The sequence below is a fragment of the Dermacentor silvarum genome, chromosome 1, assembly GCF_013339745.2.
Source record: "Dermacentor silvarum isolate Dsil-2018 chromosome 1, BIME_Dsil_1.4, whole genome shotgun sequence".
Lineage (NCBI taxonomy): Eukaryota > Metazoa > Arthropoda > Arachnida > Ixodida > Ixodidae > Dermacentor > Dermacentor silvarum.
In genome coordinates this window covers 88,908,076-88,931,233 of record NC_051154.1, presented here as the reverse complement: position 1 = coordinate 88,931,233, position 23,158 = coordinate 88,908,076, and the positions used below count along the sequence as shown (strand labels likewise).

Sequence of the window (23,158 nt, the reverse complement as noted above, 5' to 3'; positions counted from 1 at the left end):
TCCCTCTTATACCCTTTTGCGCGGGAAGCGATAAGATGTCTCGCTTCTGGGACGACGCTTCTCCAACTTTTTCCGTCGAGCATTCTAATGAACTCGTGTGCCAGCAGTGTAAGGGAAAGGGCGAGTGGACGAGGGCGTGCGTCAGCACGGTTCTAGGTGGATTGCTTTTCACTTTGATTGTCGCCTACGAAGAAGTCGCCTTGGCGAAGCGGTGGGGGACGATTTTTCCCTCACCCATGCTCCGTCAGACCACCGAGGTCCCAACAGCGGCCTGAGCCCCAGATGTATAAAAGGCAGTCACGTCGGCGATCGAGAGACCAGAACTAGCACACAAACGGCGTGCACTGTGCCTTTCGTAAGGGTCGCCTGCTGGGTATCGCTTGCACACCACCACTCCAGAGGTAAGGGCTCACCTTGAACTGTTACGTTAACTACTCGTGATTCAAGGGCTGTTGCAGGTCTCCATACATACATTTACGGCAGCAAAAACGAAATAGTTAAGCAATAAATGCACATATGTTGTCTGACCTGTGCATGAGTTCACAAAGCTTTTTGTTTGTGAGTGCTGTTTGCCATTGGCTGTCCGGCCGTCTATAATACGTCAAGCAATCACATTGGGTTGCACCTGCTCTTACGAACAGTTCTAGCGTAAGAATTGTTATTGTGAATACGGTCCCTAGCCCTAAACGAGGAAGAATACTGAAAATTTGTGCGCGAAAGAAAGAGGTGCCATATGTTCAACATGCACATGTGCACGATAACTTATCAAAGTTGAAACAAATTTCCTCGTTGTGGTGGGCCTGGGCGGTGAGGACGATTTGCACAACGAACATCACTTACTAGCATGAGCAACGCCCTGCATGACACACTTTCAGCACAGCTAAAACAGATTACCTTACTGATTGATTTAGAAAGCACGTTTGTCATTCCAATGAGGTTTGGCTTTATCTGCCAAGCGCTGTTAGTAATCGGACATTGGTGTTCCTGCAACACTTGACTCCAAGCGATGCCTTTGAGATCGAATTCACAAAACTTTTCGTTTGTAAGTGCTCTCGGATGCCTTTGCTAATTACACATCTTAATTGGCTGGCAGCTGCTCTTACACGAACAGGTTTAGCGTAAGAACATTTTCGGGAATATGGGTCCATATCCTTAACTGATATTATGTAGGCTATCACGTTAGGCCTGCGCCTGTTGTTACGAACTGCTCAAGCGTACAACTTGCCTTATGAACACGCACTTTTTTTTTCCTCTGCTTTCGTCATTGTAAGTACATTGAATAGCGCCGGCAGTACTCAGTTGGTTGTGTAACACATCCACACGGCGCCTGTGTTGTCTTTCGCCGATGCTTTTGCAAATGTTCTCTGCTCACCTGGGGCCGAATTCACAAAACTTTTCCTTCGTAAGTGTTATTTGCCATTGGACGGCCACCTTTGCCAATAGTATGTCCAGCATCAGGATTGGCTGCAATTTTCTCTTACGAACAATTCTAGTGTATAATAGCTTTTTTGGGAATATGGACGCTGTGTCCGTATTTACAAAATGTTAAAAAAATTAAATTATGGGGTTTTACGTGACAAAACCAGTTCTGATTATGAGGCACGCCGTAGTGGGGGACTCCGGAAATTTGGACCACCTGGGGTTCTTTAACGTGCACCTAAATCTAAGTACACGGGTGTTTTCGCATTTCGCCCCCATCGAAATGCGGCCGCCGTGGCCGGGATGCGATCCCGCGACCTCGTGCTCAGCAGCCCAACACCATAGCCACTGAGCAACCACGGCGGGTATTTACAAAATGTTCTCACACCAGAGTGGTTGCTAACAACAGGTGCCACCCAATCGTGACGTTGGACGTATTATTAGCGAAGGCAAACGACCAATTACAAAGACTTATTACGAAGAAAAAGTTTTGTGAATTTGGCCTCTCGACTCGTATTCACATACACAAAAAAAATCTCTTACGCTAGAAATATTCGTAAGAACAAATGCCAGCCAATGTGTATGCTGGGTATATTAGCGAAGTTGGCTGGCCAATGGCAAATAGCACTTACGAACGGAAAGTTTTGTGAATACGGCCCCAGGGCTCGCGTTCACAAAGCTTTACGTTCATAAGTGCTCTTTGCCATCGGCCAGCCGACTTCGCAAATATTCCGAGCATCAGCATTGGCTGGCATTTGCTCTTACGAACATTTCTAGCGTAAGAGCTTTTCGTGAATACGGGTCTAAGTCTACAAAACTTGCCAGTGGTGGTTAATTGTGGGACACAAAATGTTATGAAGGAGTGGGGTCCCTTATGAAAGTAATAATTCATGGTGCTGCAGGGTATCCAGGGCCGCTTTATGGGGAGGCGCTCATTAGAAAAAAAAGTGTTTTTTATTCAAAAAACTGAATTTATGTGGCTTTGCGCGCTTTTTGAAAATCTGCTATTCGTTTTTATGCATCTTCTAGTACACTTGTGTTGTATGGTTATGGGTTACAAGGCGAAATGCTTTTGTTATGCGCACTTTTTTCACGTGCAAATATATTCCAATGATTATAGTACAATCGCTTATTTAGCACATTACCTGGAGGGAAATGGAAATAGCTATCTAGGTATTGACTATAATCGCTGTAATTTTAAAGAAAGTTAAATGTTACTAAAGTTAATATTTCAGAATCCGTGGACCGGAGATATTTATTTTGGTCACAAAAACATTTTTCAGGCACGTTGTGAACACAAATAGACACTTGCACCCAACGCACGTTGGAACGTGTGTACGCGAAGTGACATTATTGAAAAGCAATTTTAAGTAAAATCAAAAATCAATAATAAATAAACTGCCTTCTATACAGGGTGATCATTCTTAAGTTTTAGGAATTTTTAAAAATAGCCTGTTGCAGGTAACATAATTGTATAGTCCTTGAGAGAGGCGGACATTACTTGCATGGAAAATCGAAACACATACTCAACTAATTAACAAAAATCCCCTAATTATCATCGGAATTAATTACTTTACTGCACATAATTGCAATTTACGAATTGTAGCCGGGGACCTTGCAAGGCGTATCCATTTGGAATGAATTTTCAGAATGACATCGGTTTGGAGATATGCGCATCAAACTCACCATCAAAGTGCACTGTTCCACTTTTATTGCGATAGCATTTATATGGACACTCCAAGCGCATTTCTGTCGTCGGCGTTACCGTCGTCGCCGCCGTCGCCGTGAGGCTCCGTATAAAGTCCAACGGCGATGAAGTTGTCGCCGCGTGCCGTACGCTGTGTGTGCGAGTGAAATCGTACGAGGGTGAGCCGGTAATCGCGGCTTAATGTAGTGCACGCGAGGGAGGAAGGCAGGCAGGAAGCGCGCTGTCTTCTTTCGCGCGCGAGGCACGGGGGCGAGGCGACGGAGAGGGAGGGAGGGGGGGGGGGTTGCGTTCTGTTCCGTCGGCTGCTGCTCATAGCGCGTCCGCGCGGGCGCCCACGCGTCCGCGCGGACCTCATCTTCAAAGCGACTGCGATGTGTACAAAGTGCATGCGCCGAGTGCCGGCAGCTTCGTAGTGGTAGCGTTAGACCTTAAGAAAGCGTTCTCCACCACACTTCTAAATAACGCTAACCTGCATACATTGCAGACAAGATAGCATGATCGCTTAAAATACATGTTTTTACTTTATCATGACAAGCTGCGCATAAACAAGGACACGTACATAGAATCCTTTAATCGTCAATCCACGTGATCCGAGCACCCAAAAAAGCTGAGGGAGTATTCTTGCAAGACACGAGCTTTTAAAAATTCTTTTTTTTCCGCGCACCGTTACTGAATGGAATGCTTTTTCTGCTGATATAGTAAACTGCACTACTGTTGAGTCGGTCATGGCAAAGCTGCGACAACAATCCGCTTGACCTTACTTCGTCGTACATGCGCCCCGTCCCCCTATCCGGCCTCGCTTAACGCACGCGCGCGCGCGCACTACGCTTCAATTTAAGTTTTGTTCTCCAGTACTTTTTCAGTGTGCTAAAAATATTTGCTTGGCGTCATGTGTATCTTTCGGTGTTCGAAAGGCGTCATGTTTTGTAAGTTGATCTTGCGCTGTTTATGGTATGTTCACTCGTTGCAGAGATGTTTTTCAAGAGATGTCTGTTGCCGTTATTCTGCCCTGTTTTTGTGCGTGAACGCGTAAGGCTATTGAATTGTTTAATTTCTAGTGTTCGAGTTTCTAGTGTTTCAATTTCATGTACTCGTGGATGAATCATGTTCTCCATAGTACCTACTTTGTAGACTTGCTTTGCCAAATTTTCCTGTTGCGCTTCTAGAATTGTATCTCTTTGTTTTCAAATCTGTTTTTGTTTTATGAGTCATGACCCACTCCTGCCTAAGGCCCCATGTGAGATGTGTCGGCAGTACTCCTGAAATAAATAAATAAATAAATAAATAAATAAATAAATAAATAAATAAATAAATAAATAAATAAATAAATAAATAAATAAATAAATAAATAAATAAATAAATAAATAAATAAATAAATAAATAAATAAATACCATATCGCACCAGCTCGTACTGGAAGAGCTGCAAGAATTAAGTTTTGGCGAGAAAAGTTACGCCTACATACGATCTTTTTTGCAAGAGCGCACGGCCACCATAAGTGTCGACTCACTCTGATCCGAAGAAATACTGGTACCACGCAGAGGCATCCCGCAGGGTGCCATCTTGTCGCCTCTGCTATTTAACATCGGAATGCGCAGGCTCGCTCTGCCCCTGGAGACAATACCAGATCTAGGTCACGCAGTGTACGCTGACTATATTACCTTATGGGTCTCGACAGGCTCAAGTGGGCATAAGAAAAACACCCTACAGGAGGCAATAAACCAAGTCGAAGCCTTCACAGACATGTCGGGCATGTGCTGCGCGCCGGAGAAATCGGAATTTATTCGAATCGAAGCAAAATACACACGTCCAGAACCAGAGATCCGGCTAACGCTCTAAGGCCAACCAATACGGGAAGTGCAAAAACTGCGAATTCTGGGCCTACGGTTACAAAGTAACAGTAGAGTAGATCACACCCTACTCTTGCTTAAATCTACAGTACAACAGGTGGCCTTGATGATACACATGGTAATCTCCCACGGAAAGAGCTTTAAAGAGGACGAAACGATGAGATTGATGCAAGCTTTCATAATCATCAGGGTGACCTACAGCCTATCTTACCAGCACCCTACAGACACTGAAATGCGAGCCATCGACATCCTGATACGCACAGCGTACAAAACCACCCTGGAACTACCTAAAAATACCGCCACAGATCGACTGGAGGCCCTAGGTTTGTACAACACATACGAAGAGCACGCAGCCGTGGTGATAATATCTCAGAGGGAAAGACTCAGTACCACCACAACACGCAGGGCCCTGCTCGAGCGCTTAGGGTATCTCCTACGACCCCAGTACCTGAACGAGGAAACCACCCCAATGCTCCGGGAAATACGGAATTGAATAATAGCTTCTCCGATGCCTAAAAACATAAACCTAAATATCATGAACCTAGAAGGCAGACAAGGGATAAGAATCTACAAAAGTGCTTCGGCTCGCATCCCGGAACGATCTACACGGATGTAGCTAAAATACAAAATAACAGATACTGCCTAGTGGCTGTAAGCCAACGATCGACCATGACAGCCTTGTGATGTGTTTTGCGTCACCGATCTCGGAGGCGTGCGGGTGTTATGAGAGATGGAGAGGGAAGACGCATGGCAACACAGCAAACAGATTTTATTTACACGCGAACTCAAAACCAAAAAGCCTCAAACCGAAAATCAAGCTACACACTGAACTAAAACACAATGAATAAATAAATGCCAACAAATGTACAACCTAATGAATCAATAAATATCCTTAACTTCGCCTCCGTTAGTCCTAGGCCCTTCCTACCCCAAAGTCTGGCATCACTGGCCTACTGTTGTGGCGATGCAAGAAAGTCGTTCTTACGGAGTTCGTCCTCGTTGCTCGTCTTCTCCCGGCGGGGATCTCATTGGGCCTTTCTTAAAGTCGTTGCTTTTCGCCGACTGTTGCATAGTCGTGGCTGCCTTGCAGTCGGTACGTTCACCCGCTCATCTTCGGAGCCTGTTTGACCCGGTCGCTGTTGCTGACGTGGCCGGGAGAGGTGACGGGTTAGGCCTAGCGACGTGCTCGGCCGCCGCTTCCGTCCAGCTTCTTTCCCGAGTGCCGACGTGGCGTTCCGGGGACCATCGAACGGGCCGGTCTGCCGTGGAAGAGGGGTCCTTTCTGGGGTGCCCGGTCCTGCCGTGAGAGGCTGCAGCCGGTCCAGGAGCCTCACTCGAACTTGCCGAGGTCGACGGCCACACCATGGACGGCCAACGTCACGGACTCGGCCAGACCCCCAAGTCTCCCGTCGCCAGAGCGGAGCTGGCGATGCGACCTTCCTGGCCCGGAACCACGTCGATAATGCTCGCTCAGCCATGCCTCTCCCCCGATCACAGCTCGGCTCACGCGCCTCGCGCGCTCCCGCCGTTCGGAACGCTTCGATCACATCGTCCTTGTCTTCTTTTATTTCGCCTCCGGCGTCTTACTCATGACAAGCCTCTACCAAAGCAATATCAGCCAGTACGGCAGAGGCAGTAGTAATCGCCCTAGCCATCAAGGATAAAGACCGGAGAGGAGAGTCAGCCTTGGTATACTCACAGACTCCCAAGTAGCCTGCTGCCTCTATTTAATTGGAAACATCCCCAAGGCGGGCTTAAACATTTTGGGACATGCTTTACAAGAACATCATGCCATCGTGTGGTGCCCAGAGCACACGGGACTGGAGGGAAACGAAAGGTTGGATCGGCTAGCTCACGCATTTCACATCCGAGCGCCGACGAGTCCTATCGACGAACCTCTAAGAAACTCACGTGACGTCTTGGACAACAACGACGTGACCGCCAAAAATATAGTAATCCGCAACCGGACCTTACCGGGGAACAGGCTCGTGACTGGCGCCGACTAGAAACGAACACGTACACGAATCGTACCGCCAACACCATACTAAGCCCCACACAATACGCGGATATCTGCCCGTGGTGTGGAGAGCGGCCTACTCTTGCCCACATTACGTGGGAATACAGTTCGCGGCCCCCAAATATAAATTCCCCCAAACTGGGACAAATACCAGAAACAGGCAGTGGGGAGACCTAGCTTGCTAGCACGGAACGGGAGAGACAACTGGGTCTCCTCGACCAAGCCCGGTGAGCAGCTAAGGCCAATGGAGCCCTGGACTGAGAGCCCCAACCACTCATCCTTCAATCCTCTTCATGGAATAAACGTTTACTACTACTACTACTACTACTACTACTACTACTACTACTACTACTACTACTACTACTACTACTACTACTACTTTCGACGTTTAGTTCGCGTTGAAGCGAGACGAGAAACAGCGCGATGGTCAATTTGCTCACTGCTGCTGGCGCGCTTTCTCACTCTGGCGTTTTCACAGCTAGTTTCCGCGGTCATCGAGCGAGATGTGTTCATGTCTACCTGTGCGCGCGTGACACCGTGCTTATCTATTAGTTAGCAAACGAATGTTTACAGCTTTATACGGACCATTAAACTACTATCCTTGCTTCATATAGCTCTCTACTAATTTGCTATCGCAAACGATGCTTCGCCTTTCGGGCGAAATTGCGACATAAAAAAAAAAAAAAAAAAAAAAAAAAACGCTCTTCTATGCACTGAAGCACAAAAGTACCTGGAACGCCTATGTATTTCGTCCCACACTTTATGAAATAATGTATCGAAACTGTGTCATCTCGGAAATTAATTTCAAGTGGATTCGTCCTGTAAGCCCACCGACTACAATTCGTAAATTGCAATATGTGCCATAAAGTAATTAATGATGAAGTCAATTAGCGAATTTTTAAAATTAGTTCTCGTGCAAGCATTGTCCGCCTCTCTGAGTAATCCAGCTCAAGAACTATAATTATGTTATCTGCAACAAGCTACATTTGAAAATTCCGTAAGACGTAAAAATGATCACCCTGTATAGCAGCAGCACAAGGCAAACAGACATGTCACACTGGAACGCGGAAACAGACGCGCTTTATTGGTAATCTCTTCTTTTTCTTTCTTGCTTTCTTTTTAGAGCAAAAAAAAATTGCTGGAGGTACATTTCTTCTCTTGCAAATTTTTGGATCTCTCCGAACAAGTTCCTTTGGCAGTTGATGCTTAATGTCAAATGGTGGGCTTTGAAAAGCACTCAAAATATTTTCTATTTCTCGATCAACCGAGCGGGGCAAAACCAATCGTCTCATCAATACCCACCCTTTACCTTCGTGCCCCTGCCAATTAATTACTACGACCGACTCAAGATGCAGCGACTCAATCGCAGGATTTATCCTCCCCCTCACAAAAAGCTCAGCACTGAAGATGCAATAGCCCTCAGACTCATCCAAACAAACACATTCCCAAACCTACAGATACAGCAAAATATACCCACAAACATATCGCGGCACCTGCCCCTGGTGCGGCGACACACGCCCTACACTCTTTCACATCTCGTGGGGGTGCGGGGGCAAACCTGCACATTTAAAGATGCCTAACACGTCATTTGAGCGGTGGGAGGTACAGCTGACCGGCGATACCCTGGCGGGACAAGAAGCTTTCGTCGAGCGAGTACGTCGAGCAGCCATGACCTGCTCATTGTCATTTACCCTGCCTAACACTTCTACATCCTGTACTATGCTGGAATCGGCAGAAAGTTCGAAATCTATTTCATTTCTTTTTTCTCCATTAGGGCATTTCCATGTCCACTTACTGTTACTGCGCTTCCTGAAGAAGGTATTCATTATTCGGAGTCTATTCCTTTCCGCGAATTCTACCAACATCTTTTCTCTAGTGTTCCTAGAATCGATACCGTAGTTGCCAATTGCTTGCTCGCCAGCCTGCTTTTCCCCCACTTTTGCATTGAAGTCGCCCATGACTACAATATACTGAGTTTGCATCTTTGTCATTGCTAATTCAACATCTTCATAAAACTGTTCTATTTCTTCATCATCGTGACTGGAGAGGGGGGCGTAGGCTTGTACAACCTTCTTTCTATGCCTCCTATTCAGCTTTATTACGACGACTGCTACCCTCTCATTAATGCTGTGGAATTCATCAATGTTGCTTATGTCAGCCGAAAACTCTCCGACACCGAGCGCCGCTATCACTCCAATCAGCTGGAATGTCTGACACTGGTGTGGAGCGTGGATGACAAATTCCGACACTATCTGTTCGGGCGCAGCACTGTATAAGCCTCACCAGTCCTTCTCACGTCACTAAAGCCAATAATATCCCATGCAATACCTGGTAATTCCTCTAAGAGCCCTGCTAAGCTAGCCTCGCTCGAGAGGGTTCTCGTGCTAAACGTTGGCAGGTTCACTTTCCAGTGGCGGCCTGTCCGGATCCAGAGATTCGTCGCACCCTCTGCCGCGTCGCAGGTCCCGCCTAGGTCAGGAGTTCCGCAGCCGCTGGGGACTGAGGACCATGGGTTATTTGCACGAGTCATGAGGGAGCTCTGTAGTGCCATAGTGGCCGAATACTGCAGCAGGGAGGCTAATTCCTGTTCTGGTGAGGGAGTGTCTTTTGAAGCTTAGTGGGCCTTCCTAATTTGATTGCAGCTGGCCTAGTATAGTCCCACTGGCTCTCGGCATTTTTTTGTTTTGCCGGTGTCAGGCGCCACTCCAATCCTTAAAATGTAGTGGGCTGGAGGAGGATTCGAACTTACGACCTTCAGGTTAGAGGCCCGGCGTTCTACCCCTGCTCCACGCCACCACATTTTTTTTAAATACAGAAGGACTAAACCAACTTTATGGCAGTTGGGTTACCGTAAAGCCAATTTACTTGCAAACCTACAGTACTTGAAAACGCAAGGTCTGCGCATAATGGATCCTGCACAGTGCCTGTTCTCAGCGATTTGTCCCTCGCCAGCCTGGACAGAACTCTAGTTGACCATCTGCAAGGTTTTCAGCTTGTACATGATTGTGATCTGGTTTAGTCAGGAGTTCGATGAAAGTTCGTCTGTTCAGGCAACATTATGATGAAGAAATTGCGGTCACTGACCATGTAAAGGTGAAAATAACACAGAGACGTTTCGGGAGTTGGTAATTTGTTGATTACCTGATGCCGGTGAAAATGGAAACAGTAGAGCCCGAACTTCTGCTACCGGATATAGAAGGGCTATTCGGAGAATGCTTGAGGCCCCTGGATGTATTGAAAAAAGTGCCTCTGGAAAGTTCAGTCAGGTCTCACTCGCTCAAAAGAGATTTTCACTCGCTCAAAAGCATATTTGCTGGAAATGCGAACTGCGTGGGAACAAGCCCTTAATACAGTTTGATTCCACGCATTCGAATGTACTGACAAGGGCTATCGTATGCACTGCAAAAGTGCTGTCGCACCATACTATTGCCTTCCATGTTTACCGTTCGCCTCGTGGCTGCTGGTTTTCCGACCCACGTGCTAGTCTCCGTTGCGGAATCTCTGATCAGGGATTTAAAGAATCGTCACTCACTCCAAAATGAGATTACTGAAGTCCAAAGGAAGCAAGGAAAGATTACCATGGGATCATACATGCAGGGTATTCCTCACAGAATAAAGATATGGAGGCGGGGAAATGTAATGGGCGTTTTTCCAGCCCCACAAAAATTGTCACGCATTTGTATAGGCAGGTAAATCTGGGCAGCCCGGGTAAAGCAGGTTGTGACAAGAAGCATCGCAAGATGTTTGTCGCCTGTGGCAGATGGTGCTGTGTACTCTTTGCCACTTTCATGCGGGAATATATAAGCGAGACTAACGGGGTGATGCTTGAATGGTCGTTAAAAGAACGCGATTGCAATGTTTCCAATGCTGTTAGTTGATATATTGGTATACATTGTCGCGATTGTGATTGCGAGCCATGTCCGCACAGTGTTCTGTCATTGGCAGGCAAAGATTACCAGTTGACGAGAAAAATTGTTGAAGCCGTGGAAATTTCGCACGCTGGAAACTTACGTGTCGGCACACCCTCAATTTCTCTCTCGCAAAAAGAAACTTATTTTCTCCCCGCACGATCCTTATCATGATCTTTCCTGGCATTGAGCCGTCAAGTATTTTTGTGTACCTGTTATGCTGTTATGCTGTTTTTATTAATATATTTTTTGTGCTGCTTCAAAGAATGTAATCGCAATGTGCTGGCAAGCCTTGGTAACCTTTTGTTTTGTTTTTTTGCCTCCCCCAGCCCCCTCCTCCTTGTTTTCATCGTCCAGTGTCGTCTCTGCTAACCGACATGACTGTAGATTACTGCTGAATATGTGAATTCTCGTTTGCTTTCTTCGTTCTTTTATTTGAAATGTTTAACTGAACATGTTATTTTATCACGTGTAGTGCCAGTAAATCTTTTAGTTCTGAGTCAGCCCTGCGTACGTGTGCCATTCTTTCTTTTGTGTGTTCTCTTTGTGCGCGCTGTACGAAGAAGGAAAAAAAGCAAGCGCCTTTCGCTTCTATGCTCGTCGCGAAGAGGTGAGAGTAGTCGAAGAGTGACAAAGAACGGCGTCTGCGCCAATTCACTGCACAAAGCACCACGGCCTTTGTTGTACGACGCGTGTGAAACGCCCACAGGGAGCTCGCACTTATGTCGCAGTACCGGTCGGTTGCATGTGACTACTAGTATACTTCTAGTGTGGGGACTGCCATTTGCTTGAGCAGCCTTTGAAGCTACGAACTGCGTGCGACGGGAATGTGGGAAATGTCGCGACTACGATGTTCCATTTCATTCTAAATGTTGTGCAAGCTCATGGAATCTGGGTCTGGATTCACAAAGCCGTTCGTACTGTATAGGGAGCAGCCGCCGGCCAGTCCCGATCGCGAGCATAAACGCGGTAGGCTAATGGTAAACCGTGTTTTTACAGAGTGATAGCTTTGCAAATTTAGATCCAGTGCCCATATTGACAAAATTTTGATTTGGAGTGTTTGCTTATTGCCTGGTGTTCGACCCGCATTCACAAAAAAAGCTCGTACGCTAGAGCAGTTCTTTAGAACAGGTGCCGGGTGATGGTGCTGACGAAAATATCATTCATCAACGCGGCCGGTCAGTGACAAAGCGTTATTACAAATCGAAAGCTTAGTGAATTTGTCCCCTGGCCTTTACGACATGATGATTATCGTGGCCGACACACAGGCGTTTTTTATGCTTTTCTTCGTTGCAATGACTCTTGAGGTGGTCTCGGCTTCGAAAGTGCAGGTACCGAATGGTTGTGGCAAACGCTTTCAAGCTCTCTTGTCGCACTCGAGCGTAATGCTCGAACCGGCACTTGAAGCTTCATGCTCATCAACCTAGGACCCCACTTCTTTTTGTCTAAAGACATCAAGGCGCGAGTTTTCATGAGGACATATGACAACGTCACATGCAACTCTCGGATAATGTTTTTCGCGGAAAGTTTCACTGAGTGCCTGGGCGCCTGCAGCCATGAGCCGCACCGTTGCGACTTGCGGAGTGCTGCTTGTCTGCCTGGTGATGATCGCCTCCTGCCAGACGTTCCAGTACAGCCGAGGCTGGACCAACGGCAAGCGAAGGGATGGAGCCATCGTGGCCGGTCCGAGCCGTGTCACGGTCGAGCACCGCTTGCTGGAAGAGTTCCTTTCCAAATTTGTGAGTGTACATCGTGCAGTCCTGCACACATAGTATCCGCGAAAATTAAAGGTTTTGTTTTAACCTAAGAGGCAGGTGTACATATTGGTTCATGGAAGTTATGGATACTGCAGTTACAATATGCTTTAATGGGCGATTATTATATAGGTGGACGAAGCTTGTGCAATCAGTTCATGTTGACTCACCTACTGTATTGACAAGGTAGGCAGGGGCCGTGGTTTGGGAAGATTCCTTTTCCTCCTTTTCTATTTATTTATTACTATCCGTCCTGCCGAGTGGCCGATCCTAGCGCGGCGGGACTTCGTGCGAGCTAATTATGACGGGCAAAAATAATAAAAAAATAATAGAATAATCATTATATGGTCCCAAATATAAAATACGGATAGTACTGAAACTGGAAGACTCGTTTACAAAGCGCTCATAAAGAGAGAGAGAGAGAGAGAGAGAAAACTGAACAATGTGAAATAATTTGAAACGGGTTGTGGTGCAAACTGAGCAAGGTACGCGCTGAATAGGAAGCTTAACGCTTTCCACTGCGATGCAAAAGCATATCCTAATTGCTTCATTGGAGATCCACAGGCGCGGCCACTGCTATAGCCCGAACATGGGAGCCTGTGGCAGCGCTCCGCGGAGGGCGACCACCGACGCCTCGTGAAGTCTTGGTAGACGACTCGCCGGGCTTTTCGCCAATCGCTTTGATTGCGCTTGCGCCGCAAGTCTTTATGAGGTGCCGGTGGTGGGGCGTCCCACGGAGCCATGCCACAAGCTCCCGCGTTCCGGCTAGTAGTGGCCGCGCCGGCACCTGATTTCGGACGGCGCGCCTTCACACTGTCAGAATGGTTCATTTGCTTCTCCGCTTGTGGAACGCATTTGCAGTAATGTAATAGAAAAAGAATGCGTTTCAGTTTGTCTTGTCTTTGTCTCCAAGTGTTGCTGCACTGCAGGTTCACGTCTGACCTTAAAATTTTTGCTGTAGTGTAAAAAAAATCATATCAATCAATTTCTTCCCTCGTCCTTGCTCTATTCAAATCTTTCACCATGGTTCGAGTGTACTCTACCATGGTATACCAACAGCCCCAAATTGCTGCGGTTGTAAATCGTAAGACAATCGAAGTTGGCAGTGATACTGGTTATGTAAAATAAATGCCAAGCACTTCCCTGTTATGGTGTTTTATGTTGGTCGATCTGGAGCGGCCGACAAAATCCTTGAGCGAACACTCAGATTTCATCAATCCGAATCCGCCAGCGGAGAACAAAAATGCTTCGCGGGAGATCATACCGGTAGTTGTTGCGTACCTGTCACACAAACCGGTTACAAAAATGGTGCCCAACTTCCGCTCTGTAATTTTACATGGCAACCAAAGTCGCTGTCTTACAGCGGGCACAATGTTGCGTACCGATTTTTACAAGACGGAAATGACGTGTGCTTCTCGTCCTTTTTATGCACGAATCCGCGCCTTCGTGGCATAACAAGTGATTGTGACGAGGAAAAGACGCAGAGAGAGTCGATCCAAAGCGATCAGTAGAAAGCGCGAGCCTGCTCCAGATTGACCAGAAGAAAACACCATTAGCTTTGGGTTAAAGTGATTGTTTGAGGTAAATGGCCTTTAATCAAGTAGGAACGCTTCCGAAAAATTGTCATTTCTGACGCCATCAGCGGTCAGAGACGATGATGATGATCATGAATTTTTTTATTAAAAGCCAGAAAGGTCTTTGGGTTACGGAAAGACTGGTCGGGTCCCTAGTCCGCGGGACACCGTTGGCACGAGCCGTTGGCCGTGCTCTTTCGACGAGGGCTCGTTACTCCTCGAGATCCGAGCCGGACAGGGCCGTCCCCCAGCCCTCCCACGTTGGCTGATTTATTTGGCAATAATGCTATTTAGCTTACAAGCCCATGTCATATCATATAAGTCTGCCTTCTGGCCACAAAACTTTTTTCCGCTTTACCCCGTCACCTATTTGATGGGTGCAAATAAAGTCACTTCTCTCTCTCCCCTTGCTTTCTGGCAATTTTGTGGCCAGAACGCGGTTGGAGAGAAACTAATATTGTTCGCGGGCCGACCCCGCTTGAAACCGCAAGTCGACGTGCGCCAACCGTGTGTTCGTGGTCACGTTTGCCCGTTCTGTGGCGCTTAACCAAGTTTGCTGTCCCGCTCTGAGCTGGTACACAAGTAGAAGTCTGTGAGTCAACTAAGCTGCCTTTTAATCAACGTCAGGGCTTAGACGAAATAACCAGACGCACGTATGGATTCCTGTGGAAGTACGCTTAAACAATAGACTCAAAGTGTGCTCTTTGTGTACGCTTTCGTGCTATTGTGCGAACGCGCGTGCGTTTGCGTGTCTTTGCTTGGAGTGTGTGATTCTGTTTGCAAAATCTAACTTCGAACGCTCGGACGTGGCCCATCCCAATGCAGCCCCACATGGCTCATAAATGTGAGCCATGTTTGAGGCCGCAAACAACCACGATGTACGTGCTTACAGAGTGACAAGAAACACGAAAAAAGATATGACGCTGCTAAGCGAATAGCCTAGCAGCATGCCTTTTCACCTTTCATTATTGCTTCTTATTTGTTGAGATATAACGTATACTTCTCGAACAGTTGAGTATACTTAAGGGTAGAGCCACTGCTGTTTTACATCTTACGAGACACACGAAAACATATAGCAAGAATTTCAGATACCGGTAAAGTAAACTTTAGGGCCCATATTCACAAAGGAGTTCAAATGGTAGGTTGATTCTTCTAAAACAGCTGTAGGCCAATCAGAACAGCCAAGGCGACAGACGAATGACAAGCATTTCTTACGAAAAAAAGGTTTTGTGAATTCGGCCTCATGCAGCAGAATGCAGAGGGGTTTTAAGTTCGTAAGAACCTTGAGGTATTGGCCAGCTGTCTTCGGTAATTTTATGTTCGTTATCACAGTTAGCTGGTGCTTTTCCTTTCGCGAATCGCTCTGGTGGTCGGACGGCTTCGTGAACACGGGCTCTGATTTCAGAATAAATCGAAGAATGCAAAACAAATATCGCCTATCGTTATTGACTCCAAGGAGTTGATTTGCGCAATGCTGATTGAGCGTATACTATAGTTAGAAGAAGCGCGCATACGATGCGTGTTAATGCGTGCTAATGCATGTTAATATGTATGTAACACTTCGATCACACTTTCAATTCGTCACAAGGCTCTTCTCTTAGCCAAAGCACACAATTTATTCAGTTTTTTTTATTAGAGTGTTACAGATCTTCACTAAGTAAAAAACAAAATTCGTTCAGTAAATTTGACTCGAGCTCTTGGCCCGTATTCACAAAAACATCTCTTACGTAACGGCGCTTCCTTATTGGTCTGCGTTTCGGCGTCTGTCAGTGATGATAGGAAGACGATCACGTTGTAGATGATCGTCGCGGGGATGACCAATCGCAGACGGCACTTACGAAAGACAAGTTTCGTGAACACAAGCCCTGAGACCGAATGCACTGCGCGTCTCTGGGGGCCTTCTAACCCACACTCGCGGGCCACACATGCGCCGTCGATTGCAGGATAGTGCAATGCGCCTCGAGAGTCCGTATAATTGCTACCGCAAAAAAAAAAAAAAAAAGCTATTTTTCGTAACAACTTCGTGCGGCTGGCTTGCTGCCGTCACTGGGCACGATTAGGCGGCGCCTGTTCTTACGAACCGCTCTCGCGTACAAAGTGCTTTATGAATGCGTGCACTGGTTATTTAGCTGGTAACGAGTTGTTAGCGGAAGCTGTGTGATGGCGTCCGTACACAGTGTCGCGATACCTATTGCTGCTTATCATGATCGCAGGCCCCGAAGGATCGAGTGGTGCTGGAGCGACTGGGCCACCTGTTTAGAACCCTGGACCGCAGTGAGGACGAGCAAGAATGTACGTGTGTTACGATGCTATAGATACTGCAACCAGTCGTATATTTTTTAATTAGTAAGTCAATTGTGACTCCGTGTTTCATACGAAGTTCCCAGATTGCAATTGACGATATCATTTCGGCTCGATGCTGCTGTCGTGCGCACCGCTGCTATTTGATGTCAAATCCGACGACTGCAGCCGAAGTTTAAGTCATCACATCTTTGAAGACTACAAGCGATGGTTTAAACCATACTGATCATTCTAGAGTATATAGTTAATTTCGAGGGATATATCGTCGGTTTTATCCCTACTCATTTACAAATAGTTCTTTTACAAATAGTACAAATAGTACAAATAGTTTCCAAGCTGTCTTAAAGGACGTCAGAATAGTTCCTGTTCTTCAGAAAGGTGATTATACTTCGATATGGAATAATAGGCCAATTTGTATCCTTCCTTTCCTTGGTAAAATGATTTAAAAGCTATTCCCCACTTGTTTAATGCGTTACTTGATAATATAAGCTTTTGTCTCCTTGGTAATTCGGATTTCGTCAAGGATATTCTGCATAACTGGCGCTTATTACCTTAACTGAAGAAATTAAGCAAGCTATTGACATATTCCTAAATTTGGTATCTGTATTTATCGATCTGATGAAAGTATCTGATACTACAAACCATCACATACTGCTTGTTAAATTTGAACCATTTGGCATATCTGGTCCTACTCTAAGCTTTATATCAGAAACTACCCGAGTAACCGTTATCAGATGGTACAAGTTAAAGGTAATCTCTTATCATCCAAGCTCAGTAACTTAGGAGTCCCCCAGGGATCAATTTTAGGCCCACTTTTATTTTTTTCTGATTATTAATGACTTATCTACTGTTCTTATAGTGTGACCAAGTGTATCCTATATGCTGATGACATGACAATCTTTGCATCAGCAAAACAGTTGCCACGCTCCAGTCTAAACTTAACACCGACATAAACAATAATATTTTATGGTGCAAAACATAACCAGCTGCTCATAAAGCAACATTCACGGTGTTCCATTCCCCAAGAATTTAAATCGACGTCTCACCTTCTGTTAAAATTGGTGAGTGCATCATTCCAATGCCGAATGAAGCACGGGTTCTTGGCCTCATCTTAGATACTGAACTAAAATTCCATGCACAAGCTCATTCGCTTATGAAAAAGGTTGCATTTAGCATTCACATTATTATCGAGACACTAACTTATTTCCAACCTCACACCGTTTGTATTTTGCTTACATTCATAGCCGTCCTTCGTAATGTGTATCATCTCAGCCCAACACGTATTTAACGCATATTTTAGTGGCTTTGGTGTTGCGCTACTAAGCACGTGGTCGTGGGATCGAATCCCGGCCACGGCGGCCGCATTTCGATGGGGGCGAAATGCAAAAACACGAGTGTACATAGATTTAGGTGCATGTTAAACAACCCCAGGTGGTCAAAATTAATCCAGAGTCTCCCACTACGGCGTGCCTCATAATCAGATCGTGGTTTTGGCACGTAAAACCCGCATAATTTTTTAACGCATATTGAACATCTGTAGTGCCTTAAGAATCAAGCCACCAGACTAATGACTTTCTGCTCGTTTGATTTGTCGTGTAGATCGCTGTTTCGAAAAACATTCTTCAGCTATGACAAAAATTTCGTCAGAAACTATGCATATAGGCCCATCACGCAGATTTACATTGAATGTATTAATCCTGAACGCATTACTAACAATAATTATACCCAGTTTTCCCAGAGCAATAATCTTCGTTTGCCTGCCGTAGAACTAAGGCAAGTTTAGAGCTATATATAATTAATAATATAGAATTCATTTCTTCGAAATAAAATTATCGGGCAGTGTTCAGTCATTTTCCGCGCACACCAAAAATATTTTGTCAGGGAACTGAGCGACTCACTCCAATGTCCTAATGAACTGTCATCACGTATTTTTTACTTTTTATTACTGTTCTTTTTGTATAGCTAATTGATGTTTTAGACAATGAATTGAGTTATGTCTGTTTTGTCAAGCTGATTACTTTTTTTACTGTTTGTTATTATACTGCTTCCTTCACATGCTTGTGCTTAATTACTTAGTATTACCGTTATCGTGTGTACCTAATTCTTTTGTTAGATATAGTCAAATTACCTAATAATTATTATTTATATTTCTCACATGTCCGCACTTCTATTACTCCTTGCTTGCTTTGTATAATTACCGTATTTGTGTAATCATAGGAGGTCCCCCTGTCAGTTTTTCCTAAACTCTGGGACCTCCTGCAGTAATTTCTTTTACCATGTATCTACAACATTACTTTTGAAATAAATTTGACTTGGCTGGAAAAAAAAAGTCAAAAACCTTCTAGTACGTCAACTGGTTACAGTTGGCTGTGCGCGCTCGCCCGTAGCAGCAAGATCGGATGGGATATCTTCTTACTAACAACGCTAGTGGTAGAGTTGCTTCGTGAATACGAGGCCTTGGTCCGCGTGTTCAGGAAGCGATACAAACGCTAAAGCGGTGCGTAAGAACATGCTTTAAACGAAATTGTTAGCCGACATATATTTAGCTGGGGTTGCCGGCCGATCACAAACAGCTGTCACGAATGAAAGGATTTCCAATTTGGCTTTTTTAACGCATCTTACAAATGTCAGTTTTATCAGATATCCCTTTGTACTTCTTGATTGAGCTCACTGATGTGTGTTTCTTTCTTTCTTCTCCCCAGACTGAGAAGAGGCAGCAGCACAAGTTCCTTGAGGACACAAACGAGACGGAGATTACAACTTTGTACTTTGATGATTCGCTGCTTGCACTTTCCTTGCCTGTCATATCATTCACGCGTAATAAACGCTCACGACCGAATACCGATCCATGGCCGTATAAGTCTGCTTGAAAAATACAAAATATCAGGAGCAGCGACCTTCTCATCATTTACCTCCCCAGTGACTTCTTCCTCTGCATCTGTATCTGTTTACAGCTCGCTCTAGAATGTTACTTCTTCGGCAGCTCTAGTAGTAAGCGATGGCCATTGAAACGAGCCATTTAATGTGACCGTTATGAAGTTTTAGGCTGTCATTTTCATTGAGAGCTGTGCTTGGGACAAATTTATGAAACCTGCACTCGTCTCAAGCACGATCATGCTTCACTGTCGACAGCCCTGCTTCTCATAATTTAATTTCACGCTTTTCATAATTGTAAAGCTAGCTTTTCTGAGAGGCAGTTTGCCCAACTAATAGTGGCGCAGTCGTCTTTGCGCAAACAGCGTGTGCAAACAGTTTGCTTGTATAATGACACGGAAAACGTAGACGCGGCTCTCGTGATGAAACCATGTGCAACAGACAAGCCTTAGAATGTACAGTAGCATTTAGTTTTAATTTGAATGATGACCGGCGCCGACATTATTTGGAGAAATGTGCAGTGCAGATAAATGCACTGCAAATCATGCAATATTTTCATTTGCGCAGGGTCTCTGCTTATAGCTTTTTAGAACGCAGCTCTTAGACGCCCGTTCCTGCGGCGAGCGTCGACGTCGGCGTAACCCAACGAACGAGCACAGCGAAGAATGAAAGAGCGAACGCGGAACACAGCGGGTATGAAAGATGGCGATAGCGAAGAGAGCGCAAGGAGGGGAGGAGGAAGGTAGGCCTGTGAAACAAAGCGTAGTGCCGCGCAAGACGGGCTCTGTGGCGACAATGGCTAGGAGATGGCGCCAGAGTAGCGCGCTTGAGGTCTGTCTGCGGCGGCTGCTGTGAATGGCGCCCACGCGTCACCCACGCGCCGCCTCTCGCGATCTCCCGATTGGCGAGGCAGTCGCGCCACACTTCGCTCCGTTTGCAACGTGCCGCACGAGACAGATTGTCCGTGCCAGCCAATATGTCGCGAAATGAGAACACGTGTAGAGCTGCGCTCAAATAGTCGGTGAATTTTTTTCAGAGGGGCTCACAGAGATTAAAATTTCTATGAGTTCTAGCACCAAACCTCCATTCCCGACCATGCTACCGTGGCCCTCCTGACTTGATGCTGTACTTTGATACCTCTCCATGTCCGAGAGGGCGCTCTATTAAATCCGCTTCGCCCAGGTAGGTGCGTATACCGTGCACCACATTAGCTGTACAGTATTCAGCTTTAAAGGGACAAGCATACTGCCGAGTAGGCATTCGCTGGAATGAAACAGACGTCAAAATTTCTTTCTTCCTCGGCGCCCCGCCTAAATAGTTACCGTCATCAGCCAGCGGGCACGGCGGATGACAAGGTTGAAATGACAATGACTTTATTTCCAACAAACTTTGTTGGGGGTCCTCCAGGCGAAAAGCTGCGACATACAGCTTGAATGTGGCTGAAGGCCCTCACATGGCCCTCACATGGCATGTCTCCTATCGGCATACGTACAACATATGAAACACTCATCTGATAGGATATGCAATTACAGTGTAGCAGAACAAAAATACAACATGTAAAGAAACGTTCATATCTTCAGGTAATTATATAGCTTTTATAAAAAAAATCAATTACACTGAGTGAACAAAAAAGCTCAGATGCATACAGGGGCGGATCCAGGTTTCTTCCTGAGGGGGGGGGGGTCAGCTTCTGTCAATGATGATGGTGATGATAGTAGTCTTTCTTATTTACCGAAATTCACCGTTTCTGTTCACGATAAACCGCCTCTCATACGGTTAGTGCAACACCTGTAGCGAAGCAGCGATCACATCCCCACCTACCTCAAGATTGACGGCATGACTAACACTCACCCGCCAAGCACACTACGAATAACTGATTGGACTGTGTTTAAAAACCACCTGGAGGACGCTTGTCAGAAAGGTATTTTATCCGGACTGCAGGAAGCTATTAAAGAAGCGGCGCAGACCGCTATGTGCACACTCATGTGCTCATCGAAGTACTCGCAATTCGACCTGGAGTTGGAGCGACTTTGTGCTATTCGTCGTCGCGCCGAACGAAGATACCGACGCACGAAGTCCATTCACGATCTGAGGACAGCCCGGCGCACTCAAAAGAAGATACAACGCCGCATAGATAAACTGGAATCGGAGCGATGGACAAAGTATTGTGAGTCCCTTGACCCCCGCAAGCCACTGTCTCAAATATGGAGAACTGTGAGAGGCCTACGTTCCGTTCCGGAGCAACGCTTTCCATTCAAGGCACTAGCACTTTTCCAACGCCGACAAGACCTCGACGTAGCGGAAGATTTCTGTGCCATGATTACAGGCCAGTCAGTGGGATCAAGTTCCCTTGCCTTTGACTACGTTCCGGGCACACGGGACTCACGCATGGATCTGCCGTTCACCACTCAAGAGCTCGACGCGGCACTTGCCCTATGTAATCGGCCGTCGTCACCTGGACCAGATGGTATTTCTTACTGTACCTTGTGCCACCTCGGTGAACTAGCGCGAAGTGCCTTGCTGAACATCTTCAATGAGTCCTGGGAGAATGGAAACGTTCCTCAAGAATGGAATACCAGCCGCCTGGTACCACTCCTAAAACCTGGCAAGTCTCCTCTAGAGATTACTTCCTACCGCCCAATCGTGCTGGCTAGTTGCATTGGGAAGGTGATGGAACGAATGATCCTCGCCAGACTTGAATGGTACCTGGAACGCTATGAAGTTTATCCAGACGCAATGGCTGGCTTTCGACGTCACCGATGTTCCATTGACAACGTCATCGATTTGGTTACTTACGTTCCACATCAAAAGACGTGCAAGCGATTATCTGTCGCCATGTTCCTCGACATCAAAGGAGCATATGACAATGTTCTTCATGAGGCTATATTAGAGGCTCTGGAAATGGTTGGCCTCGGCGGTAGGCTTTATCGTTGGACACGCAGTTATTTACATATGCGGTATCTATTTGTGAATACTGAAGACGGCCCACCTTCTCAACACTATACACACCGTGGAGTACCACAGGGTGGTGTGTTGAGCCCAACACTCTTCAATCTTGTGCTCATTGCCCTAGTAGAATGCCTACCAATACGGTGAAGTTGTCAATATATGCGGATGACATATGCGTCTGGGCATCTGGCGTGACGCGCCCACAAGTACGTGCTAGGCTCCAAAAATCTGCGGCGTTGATAGCGACGTACCTTAATGAACAAGGCCTCAAGATTTCCCCAGAAAAATGCGCATTGATCGCATTTAGCCGGAAACGAATGACACCATACACCATAACCATCGATGGACAAAATATCCCTTACGTCAGAACGCACAGGTTCTTAGGGGTAATCATCGATCGTGACCTTTGTTGGAGTCCCCATGTCACCAACCTAAAGAAGCGCCTGACAGCCATCTCTCATCTCTTCAATTTTCTTGGAGGAAAATCCTGGGGTACTTCAGTACACGCGATGATGTAACTCTACAGGACGCTGTTTCTCGGGTATCTGAGGTACAGCTTGGCAGTGCTGACCAATACCTGTAGAACTAACATTCGTACAATCGAAAGTGTTCAGGCACAGGCACTTAGGGTCTGTCTAGGGTTGCCACGATGTACATCAACATCAGAAACCATTGCAATTGCACATGACTACCCAGCCAAGATTCACATTATTATGGAAGCGCTCAGAGCACACGTCAGGCACCTTGCTCGCGCCCCTTCCACCATCTAGCCTCACTGCCAGAAGACCGACCACGTGCCTCTTTTT

At 46.2% G+C, this 23,158-nt stretch overlaps 1 protein-coding gene across 1 annotated transcript; it reads left to right on the top strand.

The window, feature by feature from the left end:
* Positions 1–307: 307 nt before the first annotated feature.
* LOC119450033 (pro-corazonin-like) lies at positions 308–19,398 on the top strand. The gene is made up of 4 exons (XM_037713387.2): positions 308–401; positions 12,455–12,639; positions 16,442–16,520; positions 19,232–19,398. Exons 2-4 carry the CDS (start codon positions 12,457–12,459, stop codon positions 19,234–19,236), a joined length of 267 nt encoding a protein of 88 aa, XP_037569315.1. The 5' UTR covers positions 308–401; positions 12,455–12,456; the 3' UTR covers positions 19,237–19,398.
* The last annotated feature ends 3,760 nt before the right edge of the window (positions 19,399–23,158 follow it).